This window comes from Rhipicephalus microplus, chromosome 8 (assembly GCF_043290135.1).
Source record: "Rhipicephalus microplus isolate Deutch F79 chromosome 8, USDA_Rmic, whole genome shotgun sequence".
Lineage (NCBI taxonomy): Eukaryota > Metazoa > Arthropoda > Arachnida > Ixodida > Ixodidae > Rhipicephalus > Rhipicephalus microplus.
In genome coordinates, this window is record NC_134707.1 from 64,263,824 (window position 1) to 64,289,674 (window position 25,851).

At 43.8% G+C, this 25,851-nt stretch overlaps 1 protein-coding gene across 5 annotated transcripts in view; it reads right to left on the reverse strand.

Annotated features, from left to right (window-relative positions):
- The window catches only part of LOC119186791 (venom metalloproteinase antarease TserMP_A), a 142,171-nt gene that overhangs the window by 59,751 nt on the left and 56,569 nt on the right, over nucleotides 1-25,851 (reverse strand). For 4 of the 5 annotated variants that reach the window (XM_075872032.1, XM_075872033.1, XM_075872029.1 and 1 more), the window contains exons 2-10: nucleotides 24,068-24,228; nucleotides 22,177-22,269; nucleotides 20,557-20,680; nucleotides 19,368-19,418; nucleotides 18,695-18,825; nucleotides 12,771-12,842; nucleotides 7,636-7,796; nucleotides 2,124-2,176; nucleotides 673-781 (exon numbers count right to left, since the gene is read on the reverse strand). In XM_075872032.1, coding sequence (XP_075728147.1) covers nucleotides 673-781; nucleotides 2,124-2,176; nucleotides 7,636-7,796; nucleotides 12,771-12,842; nucleotides 18,695-18,825; nucleotides 19,368-19,418; nucleotides 20,557-20,680; nucleotides 22,177-22,269; nucleotides 24,068-24,228 — 955 coding nt within the window. The remainder of the gene's footprint in view (nucleotides 1-672; nucleotides 782-2,123; nucleotides 2,177-7,635; nucleotides 7,797-12,770; nucleotides 12,843-18,694; nucleotides 18,826-19,367; nucleotides 19,419-20,556; nucleotides 20,681-22,176; nucleotides 22,270-24,067; nucleotides 24,229-25,851) is intronic. The other variant, XM_075872030.1, reaches the window with a different exon arrangement.

Sequence of the window (25,851 nt, forward strand, 5' to 3'; positions counted from 1 at the left end):
CTAAGTGACTACGCGTGACATGAATCAGTTAGGAAAAAATATAATACAATGGTATGTACAGTGAATAAGTGACTGAGGAGGTGAATGAATGAGTGAGCGAAACAACCTTACTGAAAAAACCAGTGGACTGAGGTTAAGGCCTAGACCACGTCAGGGGCGATGGAGAAACCCTGTCTCCGAGCGCCTGCCGGTCTGACTGTATGGCCCATATTTGTTGGAACTGAAAAACGTTGTAAGTGTTCCATGAGAAATACGTTGCGCTGTATTAAAGCCCTGAGTCACGAACTTTGAAGGACATTTAGGGAGGCCTCTAAATTTGTATTTACACGAACCTTTCGTAAAACATCACAGGCTAATACAGTCACACCTTTTGAATCACTACTTCAAGAAACATTTAATAGTTTCTCAAACGCGATAAAAATCAATGGGATATTACGACTGAATATTGGATAAGTGGATTTCGGCGAGCAATGTAATTTGTGTTACTTCACGAAGAAAAGTTATTTGTAACTAAATAACATGCATTATCAAGTTGGTGGCTTTCTTATCGCAGATATAACGGTTCGTAGCTGCAATGCCTTGCAAAAGTCACGTCGTATTTCTTTGATGAAAATACTAGCTCTGCTTATGCTACCAGAGCATGTATTTTAGATGAAAAACAAACAAACATACGTATGAGCAATCTCATGAGCCATTGTAGATACTCCGCTGTAGAGCAGTGGCTCGTCTTCTACAACTGCAGCACTGTATTTTGTGCAAACTCCGCCCAAATTAGCCACACCTGCATGATTAGAGCGTTTAAGATTATAAAGGAAAATTGTTTCACCGCAAGGGCATAAAAATGAGTTGAATAGAAACAAAGTGTCTTATTATACGTAGTAAAACTGGCAGGTAACACTTTTGGACTCGACCTCGAGTAACTCTAGAAAACGTCGGTGTGAGAGAAGATAGCCGCTGTAGGCTGAAAACCACTTTTAACAGTTTCTTCGTATTGAGAGCGCACCACGTAGAAGGTGTACGATCCGTCTGCTGACGTATTTCGAGGATTTGAAGTCAAAGTACACCACGCTGTTCAAGTCAAAGTTCACAGCCGCTGCTCTAGTGACAGTGAACGCCTTAAGATTGGGGCAACGAAAGTTGCCATGTTGATGCTGGGTATGACATTTGATCTGCGATGTTACGAACGACCGTATAAATTTTGGAGTGAATGCTTTTCAGTGCCACGTCGTTCAAGGTCACTCATCGCGTCGCAATGACCTTCAGCGCGAGTGGCAGGAGCGCCGGATTGACAAGCATGACGTCACGGCACGTGATCCATGGTAGAGAAGAGCTCACTCGGAGATGTGGTTGCAAAACGTGGCTAGGCGAGAAACCCCTCAATATGCTCTCGCACGCGGCTCTTCGTGTGTTTTTGCCGTTGAGTAGTTCGGTTCAACTCTCCGCTACTTCCGATACTCCTAGCGTGTTTCATGACGTGAGAGTGGGCGATGTCACAAGTCACAGACGCTATCGAGTGGGCGAACATGAACCGCTTCGCCTGTTAGCGGTTCTTTCTCCGAGCACGGAGAGCCAACAAACAGAGCGTGGACAAAGAAATAGCGATGTCAAGAATGACCGCCTGTATATCGACTATCTAAGGCGTTATTACCATTCGCTGTAGACTACTGCGTGAGTGCGACGCCCCGTACTGAATTTCAAGCCCTCAATGGTAATTAAAAAACTCAATATTTAAGGAAAAAAAGACAGAGAGAGAGAAGAGGCCAAGATAGCAGTTGTCATATTTTATTTTCCAACGGTTTTGTCTGGTTAAAAAAATTTAAGACAACCGCTACGTTGTGTCTCTTCTCTTCCTAAGCACGTTTGGACCAATAAAAAATATATAGATGCATAAACGCCGGTATACATGTAAAAGCCATATCACAACTGTTCCGCCACAGCGGACGCCGATAGAAATAACGAGGGTCTGTGAATTGAATATGGTGCATAATAATGAGAGCCCGCTGAGTGCAAAAATAGAGGCAACATGTTCTTTGTGGATCTTGTTTGTTTGTTGTATTTATCTGACACGCAATGATTTTTGATCATTAGCTTTATTGCAATGTTTTCTACTGAGAAGCACGTACCTTGAACTTTCCTGTTGATACAAGTGTTGTTGACCTCCATTGCAAGGTCGCCCCTAGGAAACAAAAAAAAGTATTTGCCCTGTCACTCCAGAAGAAATAAAAATCTAAAAAAAACACAAAATCACAAAAATAGAGCTGCAGATGAAAATCTCAAAAGTGATCCCGTTTTCATGATTACTTTGTTGTCATGCAATACTCATTAATTGCACATATTCTATAATTGTTCCTCAACACTAGTGTCTTCACTTCTCCTCTCAAAATTGCCAAAGAGATCGAACATAGCAGCTGCTTTTGACAATCTCTCCCCAGTGCAATTCACGAAGTAGAAAACAAAGAGGTCGATAGCACAAATGATCAGCCACGAGCAACATTTATTTAAAAAACACATGTGCTTAAAGTGAACCAGAGAAGATCCATTAGGGATTATGGTTGACCTGGGGCTGTTCCTAACGACTAAAGGTAAGAATCATAATCAAGGAAGAAAGACTCAAACGCATACCGTCACTGAAATCAAAATCGATGACATCTTCGGTTCTTACGGTTAAAATAATTTTGTGCACTCAATTATCCTAATACGTTGTAAAACTTTGGCAATAAGTAGAAGACCTGGAGTTTTTAACTAAATGCAGCTCGTATTGTGAGTTTAAACTGTTGTTACATTGTCTTAGTCATAAATTCAAAGACAATGGTTCCGGTCCTATATACATCATGCCACGGTGAATCTGTAAGTAGCATATAGACCAACAATTTCTTGATTGATTGATTTGTGGGGTTTAACGTCCCAAAACCACCATATTAATATGAGAGACGCCGTAGTGGAGGGCTCCAGAAATTTCGACCACCTGGGGTACTTTAACGTGCGACCAACAATTTCTTAGCGTAGAATATGTTTTCAGGTACCTTATTGCACTAACTTTAATTGCAGAAAATTGATGTTCATTATGGCTTGCGAATCCTGAAGCCTAAGCACTTCATGCTCTCTAGAGTGATTAAAGATAAAGAATGGCCATACACTTTTTATTACAGCATACCATATTTGCGAACGCGGTAGGTAAGACTTATATTTAAATTCTTAGTATGAATAATTTGATGTTCCATGAAATTGCTTTCGTAAGTATACAAAAGCGTATTGCAATCAGCTATTAGCCTACGTCGTGGCAAACAGCTAGCCAATGATGAATCTCTAACACGAATAAAGCTCTTGCTGAAGAGAAGACAAACCTACGAGTTTTTGCTAAAACACGCTTGATTGAAGATGGTGCTATGACATTTTTTGTTGTAATCGAGCCAACAGTTATTCTGGTTTGACGATAACGTACGATGGTCAGGGGTAACGTTATGAACTTAAATGAAAAAGTTGGAATAAATCCAACTTTGATTTTTTATCTTTCTTTTTTCGAACTTCAGAGAAACATTACGTGGGCACATTGCATGTTTTATGATCATGAATGTGAAAGCCTGTTTAAGCCTTGTTTTGTTGAAGCACTATGGACAGTTTGCAAGAGTTTTCAGAAGCTTTCAGGCTCGTAAGGCTAATGATTTTTGACTTGGGTGACCTTCCGTGACGGTGCTCAAACACGAATTTCGTTTTATTGATGAACGGGGGACATGGAACAATTTTTCAGAAGTCGACATCACTTCACATGAGCGGTTTGTACATATACGTTCATGTTCCTTACTTGTGAGCGCAGCACTTTGTGTCTTTCTTGTCCTTCTTGTCTACGTTCGATGCACACTATTTGCATTCAAAACTCTTTAGGTGGCCACAACCTCAACTTGTCCGTTTGTAACGGAATTTGGCCGTCTTCATTGTGACTCCTACGGAGCTAAAGATTGCAAAAGTGAAAAAAAAGGGTTGCACAACTGCTGCTGCGCCAAATTAAGCTCCAGCGCTCTGCAAACCGAAGACCGGTATAGCACGGACAACCTGTGATTTCTGTAAAAGCACGTTCGCCCTAGAGTGACACGACACTTACACGTCCCCAACGAACACACAAGGCAGACGCAGACCATCGGCCGACAAGTCACCCAGTGACGGATTTGCCAGATCACCTGGTCACACTAGGCTGACGACGATAACGATGCCTCGTCGAAGAGTAATATGATGACAGACCGAAAACACCAGCAAAATGCATCGGCAGACCTGCCATCGGCGCGTCTTCGGGAGATCTGTGGCTGAACGAAAATTTTCCCATGTGTTCGCTTCAAACGACCACGAAAAGGGAAATCTTAAATCTTAGGGGATATAAAAATGGCCCTTCCGAGGCTTCCACGAGGTTTGAATAGGCGTCTTGCGGACGCACGGAAGTCTTTTCTTCGCTTCCGTTTTGTGTCTCCTCGCCCAGTCTCTCGACGCTGTAGATTATGGTGGTGGTTGCGCCACGTAGCCGGAGAGGAACATTGGTAGAGCTGGGAGCATGGCTCGAAATGAGGTGCAGGTGTGCAAGATTAGTCGGTGTCGCTGCGTGTGCTTCAAGCGTGACTACAGAACTGGTCAAAAAAAGGCTGTGATCATGACAAGGCGCGGATGGAGTCTTCCAGAAACCATTGGCAGGCTGTTTGAGTCGTTCCAGTGTAAATATGACGACTACAAGACGAAACACTCTCCCAGAGACATTTGGGAGACCAAAATCGGTATAGTGTCTCTCGAGTCGATAACGATGATGTCCGAAGAAAGAAGTTACGTATTAACCAAAGCGAGCTGAATCTTCAATAGGAAGATTCAAAACTTGGTGTGCCGGGCGCTCACAATTTTTCGCTGTGTTTTATCGACTTCCTGCTTCTTGCGGCCACGTGATATTTGTCATCTAGAGCAACTTCCGTCAAGTTCTTTCTCTCTTAGGATGTAGCGATGAAGCACCAGGCTGGGGGTGAAGGTGCACCATTCATGCGCGTGGCGAGGTGGTGAAGGCCTTTTTTGTGCGTTGTGGGATTCAGCTACACGCTTCCGAAGCTATCGTAGGAATATCACGTCATAATTACGACGATTGCGTCTTGCTTTACTTATACTGGTTCACTTCTCCTACACTATTTGCTTTTTTTTTTACTTTTGCCTATGTACCTCCATACTTTTTCGCAGACTATACTTATACTTGTATATTTATACGTAAACCTAATAACTATAGCTGGGTTTAGCGCTGCAAAAACATCAAATGATTATGATGATGATGATGAAAAACATTTATTATAAAAGAGAGAGGTACGGGGCCAAAGCTTGACCCCGCTACGTGGTCGGCGTCCTTAGTCCGGGACACAGCATGACGAGGCCCCTACTCGCGCCCGTCTCACCAGAGCCCGTTGAGACTCTAGTGATGAGCAGTTGAAGAGGGCAGTCTGCCATGCCTCTCGGGAAGGGGAAGGGGGTAGGTGGGGATTTTTCGGACATGCCCATACCATGTGGAAGATATCACACGTCTCCCCACAGTGTGGGCACCGCCCGTCTGTGTTCGCATCGAAATGTTTTACGATTGCAGGACAGAGTAGAGTACCTATCTGCAGGCGCCTTAGAGTTCGCTCTTCCGCCTTACTCAGCCCCTTTGCAGGAGCCGGGTAAAGGCGGTGAGTGTCGCGATAATAGGTCAGAATTTCTTTGAACCGCAGCAGCGGTGTATTGGCCTCCGAGTCATAAAAGCCAAGGTGAGGAGCCCGGTGGGTAAGTGCTCGGGCGGCCGCGTCAGCGGCCTCATTACCTCGTAAGTCCTGATGGCCAGGAGCCCATACGATGCGTTTCGGGGCTGGATCAGCGAGAGCCCGGTTTAGAATTTGGCTGGCTAGGGGGGATATCTTTCCTACCAAGTAGTGAGCACATGCTTTCTGGGAGTCCATGATGATAACTTTCCAGTTGGGGTCCGCAGCAGCAAGCGCTATCGCGACTTCCTCAGCGCGCTCTGGATTTTCTGCTCGAAACGAAAGCCCATTGACATGCTTTTCCCGGTGAACTACACAGGCCATGTAAAATCGCGTGGGCGAAGGCCCTGCTATATCTACGTAGAATACACCAGGTCGGGAGCCGTGTTGCCTCTCAAGCATCCGAGCCCGCGCCTGTCTTCTGCTTTCGTGCGTGTGCAAATTATTATGAGAGACGCCACAGTAAAAGGGCTCCGGAAATTTGGGCCACCTGCGGTTCTGTAACGCGCACCTATATCACGGTACACAAGCTTCAGACATTTTCGCCTCCATCAAAGGCACAGCCACCGCAGCTGGTATTCGATCCCGCAACCTTCGGCTTAGCAGTCGAGTGCATAACCGCCAGACCACTGCAGCAGGGCACCTATGCCTTCATACTTATACATTCATACCGATATGCTTATATACCTATACATTTACCTCCATACCTATACCTGTAGTTACACTATGTCTTTACTTACACTATTACAGCGAAAGCTGCATATGGACAGGACCAACTGAACACCACCCGGCAGCGGTGTCCCGAGAGGTCTCCATTGGCTGTGTTATCAGTTACGTCGTTCACAGCGTCGTACCCAACCACGCGTTCTATTGACTGCGTTGTGAATGACGTCGTTCATCCTGTCGCAGCCGTGGCCTTGAGCTTGCGCGCACGAAGTACCCCTGAAAACTTCCGCATTGGTGTGCCGCGGACCACTCTGTAAGGGCGCCGATAGTGGAAACGTGAGGGAGCTCACTCTCGCCGGGCAGATGGCGCAGTCCTGGCACAAAAACAGTTCCGGGAGGCCCAGTGTCGACACCAACTGCGTACCGATCATCCCGCGACCTTCCCAGCTGCGCTAAAGCGCGAACGGGAATGTACATACCTGTGGCGGGCGGATCCTGTGAACCACGCTGCCAAGTTAGCTCACCATGTCAAACGCTTGCAAAAAGGCTGTGTTGTGGCGTCAGTGGGACGATTGTGGGACCACGTTTGCCGGGGCGAACGCCCGGATGAGCCGGTAGTTTCTTCAGCGGCACATTGTCTTCGACGGCGACATCTGTGACCGCATGCATACAGTTGGAGAACAACCATTGTGATTACCTCATTGCGAAACGCATCTAACCACTCATTTCACTTCTCGCCGACCATCATCATGTGAGGCAAAATTTTTAGCACGTGAAATAAAGAGTGTGGTAAACCCACACCAAACTGTGTCTAACCTCGTTAGAAAGCACGAACACGTGAACAATAATAGTGAAAGGCTTCAATTCTACGTCGTGTTTAATTCACTGCTAAACAAAAGGGGCTACGCACGTTGAAGCTTTCGCTGAATAACCATTTGTACGGAGTACTTGAGCGAAGATATTTTTAGCCTTTGGACATTTATTGTAACCTGGTTTGGAGTATCGCAAGCCTTGTTTTAGGCTTTTATTCACTTCATTTTGAGCGCGAATCTGTGATCACGCCAAATGAGATCTATGACTGGGTGACAAACCAGACCCCCAAAATGCAATGCCCCTCAGAAATCGGACACGTTGAGCATCTACAGCTAGAAAAACGCCGCGTTCTCTGAAAACAACGTGCGAAGGGTACTCACACACATGGTCACTAGGGTCTGCCTACCTGATAAGCTGCAAAAGAAGGTCACAACCTTCCAAATCGCAAAGACCTATCAGGTCTGCGGTGGCATTTAATGCGTCAAGTATGTCTGCTGCACAGGTATTGTGCTTGTTCAGCTCATGGAGTGTTAGTCCACAGATATTTCTGCCAGCTATGGAATCATTCTGCAAAAAAGACACAGAAAACTAAATAGGCAGGAGAAAAAGAAGCACACACAAAGCCTGCCCTTAACGCAGAACTGTAATAGCGTAAGTTAAAACAGTGGCCTTCGTGAAGCCCGTTGTGATCTCTATTGAACCGACATCTTCCAATACAGCTCTGAGGTACCCAGTTAATGATTGTGATGGTTCTGCCAAAAATGAAACTGCTGATTTTGCCCTAATATGTCATGCTGCGAAGTAGCGAGGTATGCGATAGTCGTCTATACGGAGATTCGTGCACCTACAAAACTGCGCACTTTGCTGATACTGTGGCTGATGATGAATAGTTATAGCTGAGCCCTTTTGTAATGGGCAGAAAGCTTTAAACCTGCGGCTCGTGAGAGAAACTCAGATTGTGTTTCGCATACTGTTATTTTACTCTTCAGCTACGCACTATTACAAATGTTAACATGGTTTTTATACCGACATGATGCCCATGCATGCAGGTCGTTTTGAGATGTTACACGACTCTGTCACCTCACGTGCCACGAAGTAATGAATCTGAGTTCAGTACAGGTTTTAGCACTCTTCCTTTTCTCATCATGTTAGATATCAGAGGGGGATGTTCGGCCTCTAAATCGGCTGTTGTTGTGGGTTCAAAACAGCTATATGTTGTCAAAAACATATTATTACCATTAATATTACTGTTATTGATAATACTATTATTATTTTTATCGCACGGTTTAGCTGAAGAATTCTACTTATTTGAAACTCACGCGTCGGTGATGCCTAGCAACCCCGGAGGCGTACAGGGTGTCAGAAAAGCCACATTTTCAGCGCATTGTCGGAACAATGAATACGGCAGCATTGAATCGACTGCTTTACAAAGTAAGGCTCACATACGACTTAGATTAGCAGTAAAGTTAGCAGGTGCCATACTTTGAGGCCTTGTCGACGCATGTCCCGAATGTACGTCTCAGCCTTTTTGATCACTGCATGTCCACTTACGAGGTCAGAAATTGAGACGTAGACAGCGTCGTCATGCAGCCAAGTAAATAGCTCTAAAGCAGCAAGAAGGAAAGCTTAGATATCCAGAACAGCGTAGAGGTTGCTCATCAAGCACGTGAAATGCACTTCTGACCGCTACAAAGGGGTAGCGCTCTAAATGCTATTAAACCGACTTGGCTGCCTATATTCAAGCGTACTGTTCAGTACCGGTAAGTATATTTCTAAAGCGCGTACTTAAGTGCAAACGCGCTTTTTAATTGTCATAATTCAAACTCAGACTTTCTTTAGATGTGTTCGCTATTTTCTTCGAAAGTAAGTAAAACCATCTATCTTGTGCGCCAATATAAGAAAACAGGGGCTTCGGACGTGCCTGGCACTGTGATCGTGTCTGGAAAAGAAGTGCGCGTTCGTTAAATGGCGTGGTTGTACGCATTTGGGCGCGAGACACAGTGTGCGAGTTCGACGAACGTTCTGATCGGGCCCCGTGCAACGAACTTTAATACGTGTGTTACTTCGTGTGATTCTTTTTGTTTAACTTATAATAATGTAGTTCTTTGTTCAGACAATTGATTTCAAGCAAAGTCTCATTTGTTAGTCCCACATTTTTAACATATAAAAATAATGAAGTGTGTGGGAGAATCTGAGCAAACAGCAAAAGCATTTGAAAGACTATGTTCGTTTGTGACTCGATTACGAAGGAGCACTGCTAGGCTTACATATATCTAAAATCCAAAAAAAAACCAAATTGGTTCATGATTTTAATGGCAAGAACATAACTAATGCAATGTAATTAGTTGAGAACACGCAAACCTTTTTGATATTTCAAGTTAGAACAGAACTGCTAACTTAAATCTCATTGAAACTGGCTTTTCAGTCCAATTTCTTCCAGCTCATTGTAACGTTGCCCATTTATCGTTCCTTCATAAACTTTTTTGACCACTCAGCTCTGCATGCTGTATATATGCGTACGGCGCACCATTTATTGTGTCGCATCGGCCATTTTTCAAAGAATCACATCTTTTTTTGCAGGGTGAACACATTCTGATAGCAATTCAATTTTGTATGTCCCTAGAGTGGGACTATCTTCCAGAAAACATTTCATGTTTTAGTGATAAATGCTCGTTTCGTGGAGCTTTAAAGAACACCAATGACAAGATTATTGGCCTGTATACCCTAGTCCTACCTGTCGTATTTATTTAATTGAGAGTTATTAGTTTATTTACTCATTTATTGATTTATTATACCTCCACAGCGCCTCATGACATTAGGGGAAAAAGCAACAAAGTTCACAGCATACAGTGCGGTAGAAAGTTCTAGCAGCATTAAGAGAAAATACACGAATACAAATGCAAGAACATCATTACCGTAACAGTAGAATGCACCATAGCAGTGCTATAAAGCATCCTTGTGCAAACAATAATTAACAATACAAAATTAGAAGTGCACGATAGTACGCATACTTAATTTAACAAGGAAGTGCGCTATAGCAACAAATGCATAAATATATGAACAATATTAACAACAAAAAATTAGGTACAGAAGCATACGGAGGTGTTCACGAGTAGTAGTATGAGGAAACAGTGACTCCAATACAGCAATAAATATTTTACCAGTGCCAAAATATGTCATAAAGCGTTATAATGTCTTGTTATTCTTGAATATTCTGTATATTTTGTATGCCTGTTATACTGGTCATTTGCTGAATACGTTGTTAAAACAGCTTCCTGTCAATCAGCTTTAATTGATCGATACGTGGGGTGTAATGTCCTAAAACCGCCATATTATGAGCGACGCTGTAGTGGAGGACACCAGAAATTTCGACCGTCAGGGGTTCTTTAACGTGTGCCCAAATATGAGCACACGGGCCAACAGCATTTTCGCCTTCATCGAAAAATCACCTTTAGTGATTCACCTCTTCCCGAAGGCTACCTGCATCTAATGAGGTTTTTAACGGCCCCCCCATGAGTGGAGGCATTGAAAAAATTTCTCCACCTCGGATTGTTTTGCAGGGACTCTGGGATCGGCATACCTTTGACCAAGCCACGATGTCACGTGATGACTTCATGATGCCAGGTCACGCTATGTGGCGTCGTGGTTACATCACAGTGTGGCGAGCTACTCAATTGTGATTTTCCAAGAGTGGTGCTCTTTAGGCTTTGAAGTAACACTGCGTGGCATCCAAGAAACTCAGGCGTGCATGCACCGCAGGAATCAGGTAAGCCCCTAGAGTTTCCTATAAATGCACTAGATAATGATAATGTAATGAAATCTGGGGTCTAGCGTTCCAAAACCACGATATCGTTATGAGAGACGCCGTAGTAAAGGGCATCGGAAATTTCAACCCTCTTGAATTCTTTTACGTGTACCTTTAAGGTAAGTACACAGGCCTAAACGATTTTCGCCTCCAACGAAAATGCAGCCACCGTAGCCGGAAAGTATATGCGCTTGAGGAAACTCCGGTGTTTGTGTCTATAGCAGTCACAATGCACCACGCTTCAGCCATTATGGGAATGGTGGGTAGTGTACGCGCCTGCCTAATTTTTGTTATTTCGGCTTCATATGGCACTGTGTGACTTGAATTTGCTTTGAAGTCCTGCAAGATGAAGTCCCGCAAGTGTTGAGCAGTTTTACTTCACCGCCTTAACATTTCAGGCTCATCAATTCAAATCGGGGTCACGAAGTGTACAGTTGTGCGTTCTTTTGTTCGAAACAAAAGCAAAACAGAACAATAAACAAAGCCACAAGTGCGTTCAAAACCGCAAGCACCAAGACTATAGGAAAATTTGTCTACGACCCGTCATTCCATTAGTGGCTGAACCATCGCAGCGCCAGAGTCCCCTATAGTTAGTATTAGGAAACTCTATGGGTAAGCCACGGCCTTCGATATGGCGGGTGCCATCTCGGAGGCCATGGGTAAGCTCGACAGCCAAGTACAGCAGGGTTGATGCAAAGAAAAAAGAGTGGAGGGATGTTGGAGCTTTGGGTAGGATAGAGTAAAGTCTATAGTGAAACCAGAACTGCCTATGCCGTGAGCTGGAGAAGAGGAGAAATGGAACTATGAAAGAAGCTCACAATTGGCCAGAGCACGCCATTTGATCCTAGTAGAAATGAGAAGACCGTGACTTATAGCGACAGCTTCTGGAAATATCTTCGCGTTGTGACTAGGATTTGTATTTTCGAATCGTGCTTTAAAGTAGTAAAAACCGTAACGTCCGGCCGTCTAACCAAATAGCCTTGTAGCTGTGGAGTCGATCACTTTGGTACACGTAGTCGCGTAGTGTGATGCTGTCATGCGCTCCAGTCCTCCAAATTTGAATGTGTGTATTACTATGGAACCCCACCCAATGCTGCGCTGCCTAGGACGTAAAAGGACTTGCACTGTAACAAGTGACGCTGCCTTTGTGGCAGCCGGTGGACTAAGTCGAGCGGTGCATGCGCGCGGAGTGCGGGCATTTGCAGTAAACCCCCGCACTCGAAGACGAGCCGCTCTTGCGCTCAGCGTTTGCAGCGTGTCAGCATGTGCTGTCGCGTTTGCATACGATTTCATATTCACCGGAGATAGTAAAATTCTGATAAATGTTTCGCGCGCTGTTTTCCACCTTACCGTTCCGTGATTAGACTCACTGACCGGTAAGCCTTCCGTAGCGCTAAACAAAATGAACGTCATCAAAAAAAGGTTGCCGGTTCCTCTAAGCGGGAACTCTGTTAGCCGAAGTGAAGAGGAAGAACAACCATTATTGTTTTGCATAATTGCACGAGCTGTCACACTACTTCGGCGTTTAGATCCCTCCCTTGGAGGGGAGTGAATATTTTTTTTTCAAGTACCACCAAGTAGCCGATGACTAGCGCAGTAACAACAGGAGTATATGAAGGCCATAGTGAGACAATTGGGTTACTTTTTGTCTTCACGCGAAACAGTGTACGTTATGTATAGCAGGTCATCACACTAGAATGACACAAAAATATATGCGCCACTAACGAAAAGCTCACCTTATATGTTATAATGTTATTAAGCTGCAACTTGACCGCCGGTTTCCCCATGTCAGTGAACCAGAGGTTAACCTATAGGTGCAGAGAAAAAGCCTCGATAGTAACAGTCATCGACAACCCAGGGTGTCAGTTTTATTGCTCAAAATGTAGCGTGAGCACTGTATAATAGATTTCGTATAGTCACGAATGCTGCTATGAACAATTATTTGCAATGTAGCTGGAATCTTGAGGGGTATACGAACATGCTTGTTGGAAAAAAAAGAAAGTTGCGCACGCTATTGCTACACCCTGAATACAAAATTGGAAAATTCACTTACAAAATGTACGGCTACATAAGCAGCAATAGTAGTGTTTTCATGAGCTCATAAAGACAACGTTCCAGAATACCGAAAGGAATCGCAAAGACATAACAATAACTTTCAGCAAGCAAGAGTACGATGAACTTTCCTCTCGTTAGGTTTCAAGGTGAGAATGAAAATGCAGTTACTGGCCAAGTGATCGCAAGTTGCCTTGACAAACCTGTACGCAGGGCTCCCGAAACGGGCCTGTGTTTTAACCTTGACTTGGTGAGTTACCACGCTTTCATCCTAAATAACTTTTGGGCGACTAGGGGCCTTATATGTGACGCCTTTCGCCCTATCACCAAAAAGCTGAATGCCCTAGCTGATACCAGCCTTATATCATGCCTCGGTTTGCCGTCGCTTTATTAAGAAAAAACCAACTTGCCGAGAAGCACCACAATGTCTCGACCATTTAAAAGGTATGAAAACGTGTGCATAAGCAACGTTAGAGCAACGTTGCCCGCGAGCGTATAGGTCCGCTTCTCTCATGCCAAATTGCTAGATCACTGGGCAACTGCACATAAAATAAATTAAGTGATTGCGTCATTCATTTGTTACCCTAAATATAGTCTGATTTCGTGTTTATTACATATCTATCGGAGGAAGCAAAACAGCAGGGGGAGTTTAGCCTTCGCAACCATGTTTCTTGCTTACATGTCAGTCGATTTGACAGTCATGTCAGTCGGGAATTCGGCAACTACCGATTTTTATCACAAAAGGAAATTTCATACAGATTTCACGGAAAAGAAAGCTTCCCAGTTGAGAAAAATTTTGCACTTGTTCAGGAATAAAAAATCTGGGACCAACGCCTTTCCAGGATGCCGCACTACCAATCGAGCTAACTAGCATGCTAGAAATTATTGGCATGGTGACGGTGAATCGACCAGTAAGCAGATGCGCGTAGAATGTCGCAAGTGAGTTCTTCAAAAGTTTCAAAGGTCGCAGAAATGTAATTTATAATCCCACTCTCGCATATTTGGACAACTAGCTTTTGATATGTGTGGCATCAATGCTTTTGTTTTTAAGGTAACAAAAGAAATATAACCTGGCATCTAGGGTAGACTTGGCTTATTGCTTGAACCTGCCAAAAAATCTTGAAAGTAAAGTGGAGTGGAAGCCGAACAAAAAAAAAGCTCATTCAATGTTTGCCAACATATCTGAACAAAATGTTTCACACGCTCATCTGTATTAGCGCTTGCATAATTGTGTTGTTTCTTGTGAAAGGTTTCTTGAAGTAAATATCCCTTGGTACATTGATTTGTTGTAAACACTTTGTTATTTGCCAATATGATGTATCACTCAGCGGGGCATCTCCCCCCCCCCCTTTGAAGTACATACAAGCGTACCACTGTATCCATCGTAACGCCGAACGACGATATAGGCTCACGAAATCCACCTATGACTTGAGGGAGGCGAGACATCTACAAAAGAAGATTCAACTTCAAATATGCACTACAGTCTCTACGATGGAAGTCATTATGCGAGTCGCTCGATCCTGAAAAACCTCTTTCGCAAATATGGAGAATAATCCGCGGCCTACGAACATTGCCACAACAGCATCGCACGTTCAAATGCCTTGCTCTCCACCAAAGCCACCGTGAAATCGATGCAGCAGAAGACTTCTGTGCCAGGGTTGCTAACATGGGGCCCGGAATCACCGTGAGTAACCTACGAAACGCGCCGATGTACAGAGACACTCGGATGAATAATATGTTTTCTCTAGAGGAGCTTGAGGCAGCATTGACAGAACGCAAGCACTCGTCATCTTTTGGACCCGATGGAGTCGCTTACATGGCCCTTGCTAACCTCTGGTATACAGATCGGCGTGCCCTTCTAGCTGTACACAATGACTCGTGGAACAACGGTTTGGTTTTTCCTTTGTGGATGTGCAGCCACCTTGTGCCCCTGCTCAAACCAGCTAAATCGCCTGTTCGCAAGGTGATGGAAAGAATGATGCTGACTCGCCTAGAGTGGTACCTGGAACATAACAATATATGACCCGACGCTTTGACCAGCTTTCAACGTAGACAGTCTTCCATAGACAATTTTGAGGACCTTGTCACGTCTGTACAACAGCAGAAAAGTCTAAAGAGATTATCAGCGGCACTTTTCTTGGATGTTAAGGGTGCATATGACACCGCATTGCATGAAACCATCCTGGATGTCTTGGGCAATATTATATTGGGTGGCCGCATCTGCTAATGAATCTAGAGCCATTTTAAGGACAGAACCTTCTTCGTTCAGACAGAGGATGGTGCCACAAGGCACCATGGTACTTATCGCGGTGTACCTCAAGGTGGAGTCCTAAGCCCTATACTTTTCAAGCTTACGCTCATCGGCCTCGTTGACGTCCTGCGGCGCTCCGTGCATCTGCTGATTTACGCAGACGACATCTGCATCTGGGCATCAGGGGTCATGCGTCTACACGTACGAGCCAGGCTTCAGAGAGCGGCTACACTGACGTTAACTACCTTCAAGGCCGAAGACTGGAGCTGTCATCTGAGAAATGCTCACTGCTTGCGTTTACGCGCAAGGCAATGGCCCCATACATCATGAGCATTATGAACACACGATCAGCCATCAAAAGACCCACAGTTTTCTGGAAGTAATAATAGATCGGGACTAGTCCTGGAGCCCTCACATCGTTCACATGAAGAAGAAACACTATGATGACCGACGTCCTAAGGTTTTTTGCGGGAAAATCATGGGGTGAATCAGTACGAGCCATGTTCAACTGTACGCTGCACTTTTTTTCGCCTTCATGAGCTACAGCCTACGTGTGCTCTGCAAGGCCCGAATAACAAACGTACGCGTCCAGTCAATACAAGTTCAAGAACTGAGAATATGCCTCGGGATCAATGGATACCGGGCCACTGCAGCATCGACGATGGAAACGACCGTGCAGATGAAGCAGCCTGATCTGCTCATGATGATGCCTCTTGTACAGCTATACAATTATCAAGAACGGACGCCACTTCAAGACTTCTATCACTTGCACCAGAACTGACACTCGCTCAATGGAATTCCCGGCATTCACCGATGTCCGCCTTCATAAATTAAGCCCAAACCTATAGCTCCGTCTTTCATTAGGAATAACCAGAGCTCGAATAACGCGTTCGATGCTCTAACCACTGGTAATAACCAGAGCTGAGGAGACAGTTTTGTGCCATCTGTGGATTGAGGTGGTCTTTACGAATGCTTATTCGTTTCAAATAGAAATGGCCAGCAGTCCGATATGCGACAACTGTGGCTGCGCGGAGACTTTCTGCCATCTTCTTTGCGACTGTCCTCGCTTCAGTGCGCCAAATATAGATTTGTCGAAAGTTTTAGATAGACTAGACAATCGCCATCGGAAGAAAGGGCATTAGGACACTGGCCGAAACCATCTTCGGCACGCTAGGCATCGAGAGCGTTGTTGCGATTCTTGCGGGCAAGTGGTCTTAGAGACAAATTGTAAGCAGCGTCGTGGATTGTCTGTTGTCTTCCTCCTTTTTCTCTCTCCTTCAACGTCTTTTTTCTCTCATATTTTGTTCTCCTTACCCTCTTCCCCAGCACAGGGTAGCCAGCCGGTCTGAGAACTGGTGAACTTCTTTGCCCTTCTCTCTTGAATCCTCCTCCTCCTCCTTTTAATGCGAAGGCTTGCGTACCATGCTGCTGGCCCCACCACACTTATCAGTGTTAGTGCAGGTTCTGAGGAAACGCTTACTTAGGAGATCACAGCCATATTTCATCCAAAATAATGATATAAAGAGTAATTTATGCTATCCGCTGAAGCTTCCTTTCGTTTACTCCGAAATAATGCAGAGAAAAAAAGACAGGTCGACGTTAATACAAGGCAAAAGGTTCTACATACGCAAATTATAAAAATTAGTACGTACTTGTGCTTAATAGACAACCTAAGAACCATGCCTGCGCTGAAAAACGTGCTCGCTGCTTTAATGGTATAGAACACTGAAGGCAAATACCTTTATAATAGACGTTGTTATAAATAGGCTTATGAGAATAGAACTCATAACTTAAAGACAATTCACAATGACTGACTATAGGGCTCTACTAATCAAGAATTTCAGTGAAGTTGGTTGTACTGTTTCACGGGTCAGTAGACTCGAGGTCTTTTTCATTAGCATAGTAAGTAGGTTAGCTGTATGGATTGATAAATTTACATAGGTTAATTATTCGACGAATGCGTAGAGGTAGGTTGTCCATAATTAGAAACCCCGTCAATGGTATGTTAGCGCCTGATAAAATGGGAGTTCACAGCCTTCATTGGTGGACAACCTACTGAGCAGGTCGTTAGCTCTAGAGAAATTGTGCGTTGCGCCTATAGGGTGAAAAAAAGGCTTACAGATCCAAAAATTCCGCCATGAACTGAACAGGTTGAAGGAGCGAATAAAAGTTTGTGTTTTTTTTAACTATCAGAAATTCTCAGAGCAGCTCATTAGCACACTTAACGGAATGCTATATTCATGTTGTCCTCCTCAGGTAAATAATGTTATGATTGATTAAACAGTTATCGAAGAATACAGTCACTGACCGAAGTCAATGGCCGTAACCGCTATGACCAAACAACATGCATTGGAATAAGATCGCAGTGTAAATAAGAAAGGAAATGTTCATAGGAATCATGTGACCCTCAAGGAAGAGCCAAGGGAGTCGATTGAAAGTGTTTAACGTGGTCTTTTTTAGCAGATGGTAAGCCTTTTTTGGCGTAGACCAAGTTAAGTCGAACCATGGCCTATCACGGACCATGCGAGAGTGTCGATGCTCCAGCACCAGAACCTAACGTACTGATGTGAATGACGCCCTTGGTTGAAGCGAGGGCCTTTATTCGCTCGTATTCGGCTGGCCCCACGCCAGCCTAACTCGGTGCGGAAGCTGTGCGGGCTATCTCCGTTTGTGAGCGTGGCTTAACGGCTGCTGATGCTCAGCGCATGCGCGGCTAGGCGAGGTTAAATCCTGTGGCTTGATTATTGATAAGCAACAAGGTGGATTGTTTTCGGCGGACACCTGACCTCGAGGCTCTTAAATCTTGAGGTTCGAAGAAAATAGCTTAGATCCACAAACACTTCGACATAGTTGAAGAAAAGTAGCTGTAAAACCTACAAAATGAAAAAAAAACTATCTTCTCGAAGAACCACAATTAAGGAAGCGTCTTTTACAGATCTGGAACAGTGAATAAAACTAAGTCTTTTGAAAAGATAAATGGGAAGAGTTTTGCAAGGCTTGTCCCAAGCTAAAACATTTGGTCAAGGCAACATTCCCATCGAAAGCACTGATGAATGTGGACCTAGATATGCAAATTATATGATTAAAGCACGTCGGCAACATTGCGAGGGCGCAGAAAAGCTTATTATTATTCACCACCAGCGAGCTACCTGACCTGCCGCTAAATATCAGTGCGTGGTTGTCTTCGCACTCATCCCCCCCCCCCCTGAAATATAACTGTAATTCCTAAGACCAGGAATTCATGGGATCACGCTCAAGCTCGACAACCGTATACCTTAGTCGCTACGATACCAGTACAGGTAAGAATAACAATAATGTGCAGAAGAAAATGTTCGAAATGAATGTCTCGCAGCTTACCGCATTCATTCCCGTCGCTATATAGGTGACGAGATCCTCAGTGTTATTGAACATGTGCCAATATGTGGGCCCCGCTACCACGCAAATTTCGACGACAAACTCACTGGTACAGTTACTTATACTTGTTCTCGCTGAAAAATAAAAGAAAAACTACAATATATTGCTGCTTGGCCGCAACATCAAAAGTAAGTTATATTAGAAATGTTACATAGAACAACGCCCAAGATTTCTGAATTTCAAGTAAATTGAAAATTGTAAGTAATCAGTTTTACATTATATTAAGCCGGAAAAGTAGTGGTTAAACCAGCTTGATACTGTTCATGTTTATAGAGATACCACATGGTGCGCCAATATTTAAAGCAAGAAATACAACAGAATTTAAGCGCCTCGTGTGGAAGAGGTCAACCATTTGTCCATCCATCCGTTCATGCATCTGTCAGTCCGTCCTTGTGTCCATCTATTCGTGCGTCCGTTCGTGCCTTTGTCTGTCCATCCGTCTGTCCGTCTGGACATGTGGATTAATGGACAGACACATGGGCGGTTGGACATACGGACCAACGCACAGACGCTTTGCTCCACTCATCATCATTCACTCCGTGGATATGTTGCGATTTTTTCTCTGAAAGCGCAACATATTATCTTTGCAGCGAAAACGACTACAGTATGTACTTGCCAGCACTTTTCGTGTGGTCCTTTGCGCACGTATCACTCGCAGAAAGTCCAGCTGTACCAGGAAAAGAAAGGCAGTTAAAATAATGAGACAATTTGTTATGTTTTGTTTACTCTGTTCAAACATGAAGACGTACACAATGCAAAGCTAGAGAACTGCAATATATGGCTCTTAGTTTGATCCTGGTCAGAATTTGATCACAAAATGGCAGACACACGTGAAGAAAACGAACGAGTAGCAATGCAATAAAGATTGCATTCTCATTGTTACTCTCCTGTCGAGCAGAATTTTTGAGTATGTTTAGTCCTCCCATGCGTCCACAAAGACGAAAAAAAAACTATCGGAGGCTGCAAGACAAAGCGATGAAAAATCATGCGATGATGCCATACGTCGCCAGAATATGCGACGTCATTATTCCGTAATTGTGACGTCACTGTAAGTTTACGTAATTTGACACCGTGTAACGACCGGGTACGGTCAAACATCAGCTGATCTCGTAACCACGGCTGGAAAACCAGCTAAGGTGCAGAAACCATGACGTCTGTTGTTGGCCAGAATCAATAAAATCGATCGAAATGATGAAGCACGAGGCTTTTCGCTTTAGGGTTGTTTAGACGAACGCATAAAAACTTATGGGCCATTTTCGACATCTAAACTAGGTAGATAAAAAACGGACACAAGGCACGAAACACCTCAGTGCACTGCTGAATAGCACTATACTGAGTGTGCACGTGTGATTAAACCACCAGCTACATACATGTACACCTATATAAATTTTCAGGCACTTACAAAAAGTAACAATAGTCTTTGCAAGGGTGATTCTCGAGCTATGGCATGAACCGTTTCATAATTCTTTAGATGTAGAGTTGCCGAAATCATGCGTACAGTGTTAGTACTTTTCTGTTGTTAATCAGGTGGGCTTGAAAGATCTATAATGTGAAATGATTGCCACTAGTTGAAATATTCTAGTACGACGAAAGGTTGGGGTACGTCCTAGTTCGCATTTCAGTTTCATCTCATGAGCTTCCAGGAAAGTAACATGGCCACATGTTCTTTGGTACAGTTCATGAGAACTCTTGATGAAGAACTGTACAGGCATTTGATCTTCCAGATGCATTCCCGCTGAAAGGCAGGCATGTTTTCTCTTTGTTTATTTACTGATGAATCTATTCGCTACGTTTTTGTGACTTACATGAATTCGCAGGAGTGCTTGATCTTTCTTCGACTGTAAATACATCATGAGGAATGAGACCTTCATCAGAACGTTGCGAAAGAACAGCCGGCGTAATCCTGAGGTGATCGTTCAAGACTCCTCTCTGAAATGCAAAAATAACGATGTCATGGATTCCATCGCAAAGGAGTGGGTAAAATGTTCCCCCGTCACCACGCAATATATATTTATGGGACCGTGGCCTGCTAACTTATGACTAGGACTCTGCGTTTGCAAAACCTGAGCGTGAGTTTGATACAAGTAATAAGAATGGCAAATATTATGCGCTTAGCTCAATAATACAAAAATCAGGTATTATAATTGTACTCCATAAATAATTGGCACACGTTGGTTTGGTTGTGCAATCTATGGGGAACAAAAACTGCCGCTCGATCAGAATATATTAAGAAACTCATTCCTTACTTCGGTGAGGAAGGGAAGTGGCTGTTATAATATGTTGTCATAGCTCCAAATGTATGTTAATGTGGTTCAAACAAGATAATGATTGAGAAGACCAGAGAAGGGGATAAGAAAACTGTAAAAGTAGCTACGAACACAAAAAAATGGTAATTTATTATCTTTTGTGGACGCAACTGGGAATCAACAAACAAAGAGCTTTGACATTGCTTCGAACGTTTTCGTGAAGTACTTGCATTAAAGTCAATTCACTTGCAATCAACAAGGAACAAAGGCTATAAATTAGGTTATGAATATTTGAAATAAAATTCAGTGGTAAACTCAGACTCTTTAATAGTGACATTTCGCTCATACGTGCAAATGAGTTTTCATGTTGATGTGATTGATGCTCTCTGTTGTGCACTTGCGACTTCGTGTCATGGTGTTGTTCACAGTCCCCTTCTATTAGAAACGTATCGTACAGCAACCCCGCTTGCAGAACGTGTATCATTCACGAAACTCTCAATTCGACAGCATGCTGGATTAGTGGTGGATATTCTTGAAACGATGGGATGTGCTCTCGTAGGGTTTTCCATGATTTCTTGCTTGTATAAGGAGCAACGTGGTGTTAGGTAATAAACGCTTTTTTGTGAGGGTTCTTTGTTTCATCGTAAATAACCTCCTCAGTGTATATGCCGTTCCATAGGACATGAAATATTCCTAGGCCAGAACACCTCACTTAGATGTCTTGAATATATACTTGACATAATTGTTTTTTAAAGGGAGGCCATAAAATGTTATAATTTCTATGAACATATCAACCAGCTTGCCCAAAGTTCACATCATTTTTGCACTGCGCACTGGACTTGCGAATGCCATGAGTAGGACAATAAGTATTACGCGACTCCCTATGTACTTGCCTTAGAATACTTGAGTTAAAAAATCAACGTCTTAGTTTCAATCGCTGTTGGTTACATTGAACGCGATTCATCGTTTCATTGGCGTCCAAAAAGAAAAATGCATTTAATTCAAACATGCCTTTCACTGGACTACTGTGAACATAGCCAAATAGAAGATTTTCTGCTAACAATTACTCAAAGGGGGGAAAACGGAGATATGTGTCAGCCCCCCCGCTTCCTTCCACTCTAAGTTTTGCACTTAATCTGGTCATGCAGTCTAGCGTCATTTTCGTTGGCCACAACTCACCACCTCCACGCCGTTTTCCTTTCGCCTCACGATAATCGAAGAACGGTGCTCCGTGTCGTGGTACAAGTCGTGCTCGAGTTCCGGCCCGTTCAGCTGGAACAAAGTAGGTGAAAACACAGAGCGGTAAACCTCTGGCCGAACAAAAAAAATAAGTTCTACGGATGATAGAAAAAGAAAGGAGGGTCTTAGAAATGAATAAAAGCGGGTCCTATCCTGGTTTTTGAATAAAAGTACCCAAGTGACGAGAACTTTGCTCGGTTCGAGGATTGAAACTCGGTACCATTGCTTATCTGATGTCGACATCTCACCATTCAAGTTAATGAAGAAACTATATACCATTTCATTGGGATAGCAACTATATGAACACTCTCAGCTGGATTTCTCCGCCGGCATTGGCGTCGATGTCATGCACCGTATATTTATACTTTTCTATATAAATGAATACGAAGGAAAGAAAAAAAACCAAGAGACTCTGGTGCGCGGAATCGCACGTGGGACCTCCACGTAGTGAATGCAAGGCGTTAACAACTGAGAAACCAAGCGTGCCTCCTTCAACGTTTAAACGGCAAGCCATTTATATCTACCTCTTTCCGCTGTTTGTGGGCATTTAGGGGGGGGAGGTTGCCGTTATGTTTTCAGTATTATCAGCAAGATGGCGCAATGAGCGCGTGGCGGCGGCTCCCATCCTTCACGCATACTTTGGCCCGCGGAAAGGAGGGAGAGCGGACGATCGCAGTTCGCATAATTTTGCTAACCTACACGTTGCAGGGGCGCTAATGAAATGCCTATTTTATCGCCGACGCTTTGATCTCTAATCTGTACACCACTGCTATACACCATGCGAAGGAAAACACCAGAGCGAGTGTCAACAAGAGATATGAAATACTATATCGTCACAGCGAAGACGGCAAGTTCGCTTTGTGCCTGTGATGTGACGAGGCCTTACGAAAGAATCTTTCATCAACTTGTTCGAGAAAAGGCAGCATGCAGGTTGTTCTACTGCTTGGAAAGATCATGCTCCTTAAGAAAGAAATCTGTCTTCGGCTTCACGAGCAGCGGCGAATATAAAAATGCTGACCTTAAAGAGGTTAGAAATGTGAACTAGAAAGTAACTCCTATACTCTGCGTTGTTCTTCGGCAAAGCTAAACAGTACTTTTACAGAATCAGAAATCTGTTGTGCTGCTGCGCACTTTGTAGATAGTGGCACATAGTTGTAAATTCGAGGAAGTCGATTGGTGGCGGGTGTTAGACGAAACTTTTTGTTTGCGTGAACTTGTGCTGAAAGAAATGCGAAGTTATTGTTCAGGCAATACATACTCTACATTTATAGACTCACCGTAGTGGTTAAATGGCTAAAGTACTCGGCTGCTGATCCTCAAGTAGCGGAATCAAATCCCGCCTGCGGCAGCTGCACTTTCGATGGAGGCGGAAATGCTGTAGACCCGTGTGCTCAGAGTTTGGCGCGCGTTAAAGAACTCCAGGTGGTTGAAATTTCCGGAACCCTCCACTACGGCACCTCTCATATGGTGGTTTTGGGACGTTAAACCTCACACATTCATCGATCATTACTCGACATTGATAGAGGTAAGCATTGTGGTCGGTAATTTTCTCCGCAGTAAAGCACGTTGGACTTTTCTTTTGGTGGCATCAAAGATTATGTTATTACATTAAAGTCAACCATTCACGTGCTGCCCAGAATCTTATCAGAATATTCTCAGATTATCTGAAATGTTTCCAGACACTCGGGCATTGTTCGCGCAAAGAGGTAGTTGTACGTATAGCGGACTGGTTACCAAAAAAAAATCACAGCATATCAACGGAGTGAATGATGATGAGTGGGGCGGAACGTTTGTCCATCCGTCCCTCCGTCCGTCCGTCCGTGAAACTTACGATTATGCTGTGTGTTTCAGTGCCAGAGGCTGATGTAAGGACGAAGTCTCTTGCGAGTATTGAACTTTTGCAAAGGTGAAGAGTCAGGCCCGTATGGATGTTCAGCAACAAGTCGCCGTCATCAGCCCTACCTTCAATCAGTCTTGGGTACACACGTGTTTCTGAAACGAGAATAATACCACATGTAGTGAGTGGCTATAAACAATTCTGAAAATGCAAATAGGTACTATAAAAACCTGTGCTACGTCACTTAGACTCATAGTAAATGTAGATATTTTCTTTATCTGTAGGTAAAGATGAACCTCAACATTATGTAGGAGAAGTTTATACCATTGACTCAAAACAAATGCGTCAAAGAATACTGCAACAAACGTAGACTGTGATGTCAGTGAAAGTGACTGTTGCAATGATATCACGAACCAATCTCTTCGCGTGGCATGGCGCAATGAAACATACATTTGTCATGGCGTTTACATAGAGACATATTGGCTGCGTTTTACTGGCCTACACGTGTGGAAAAACGTACAAAATTCAAATAGCCTACAGTGTCTGTAAACGTGGCTCTAATGAGGTACACATAAGGGTGTTCAGACGCCGAATTCTCGGATGATCATTGAATTAATTTTGACAATATGCAAATAATATATGGAAATGTTTTTGAAGTCCACTTTAATGTAGCTGTTGTCACAGACGTTTCCAAAGAAGTTAATCGCTATAGAACATCTGTCACGTGATTTCCTAATTCACTAATTTTACCAGCAGCATCGAAAGAGCTTTCAGTGACGTAGAATAACAATAGACGAAGTCACACTGGTCATATGACTAACCCCAACGAGCGTTTACGGCTGCTAACGCTTACGACACGGTCCACGCTTGGTGGAACCTGGAGTGAAAGTTGGCTGGACAGACAGGCACTTTACTGGCAGAATACCAGAATGCCCATGCACCGATTTTTCACTGAGTACGCCACAAGCAGTGCCCTCGAGTTTCTGGCGTAACACTCCAAACCGCAACGGTCATCACAAAGACTTTCATGCTGAGTACGCTCAGAAAGAGCTCTGAATTTCTTGAAACTAACACTGAACAGAATTACTGCACTATGATTTGCCGGTAATAAAAGTTTGCGAAAGCTCTCTTTAAATGTATACTGTGGAAGAAGCTATCGAGTGACCTACGCGCTCATGGAGGTAGTTTACAATGAAATTGTACTCGCACCTCTTAAAGTGGCTTAGTTCCGCCTTGTGGTCATAACCGTTGGACCGCTTAAGGCAAAAAGAATGCATTCAAGCTAGACAGAACTGAAATGAACCCACTCACAATCTCGTTCATGAACCTCTGAAAGGTTTGCCACATGTACTTCAAGCCGTAAAGTACACGTGCGAAAATAAAACAAAGCTAACGTAGTCGTTATTGTTTTCTATATGTCACTCGGTTTGAAATGAATTTAGCAGTACAGGGGCATCAAACATATGCTATGTGGTTACGACTGCGAGGAGAGCTGCAGAGACACGGGAAAATGCGGAACTTGTTATTTTACTGAATAAATTCGGTGTGCAACTCATTCTTTACCCTTCTGGCGGTGTGGACAGTTGCCGGCAGTCAAGTAATCAGTCCATCATCAAAACGCATTGTCTTTTACCATCAGTAATAGAGAATTTAGGTATTACCGCTGGTGCTCGCGTAATTTCTTGACTGGACATGTATGCTGACTGGACATGAAGACATGTATGCCGAAAAGTCATTATTACCCGAAGTAGTAACGGCATTCGAACCTCGGTGGTGCC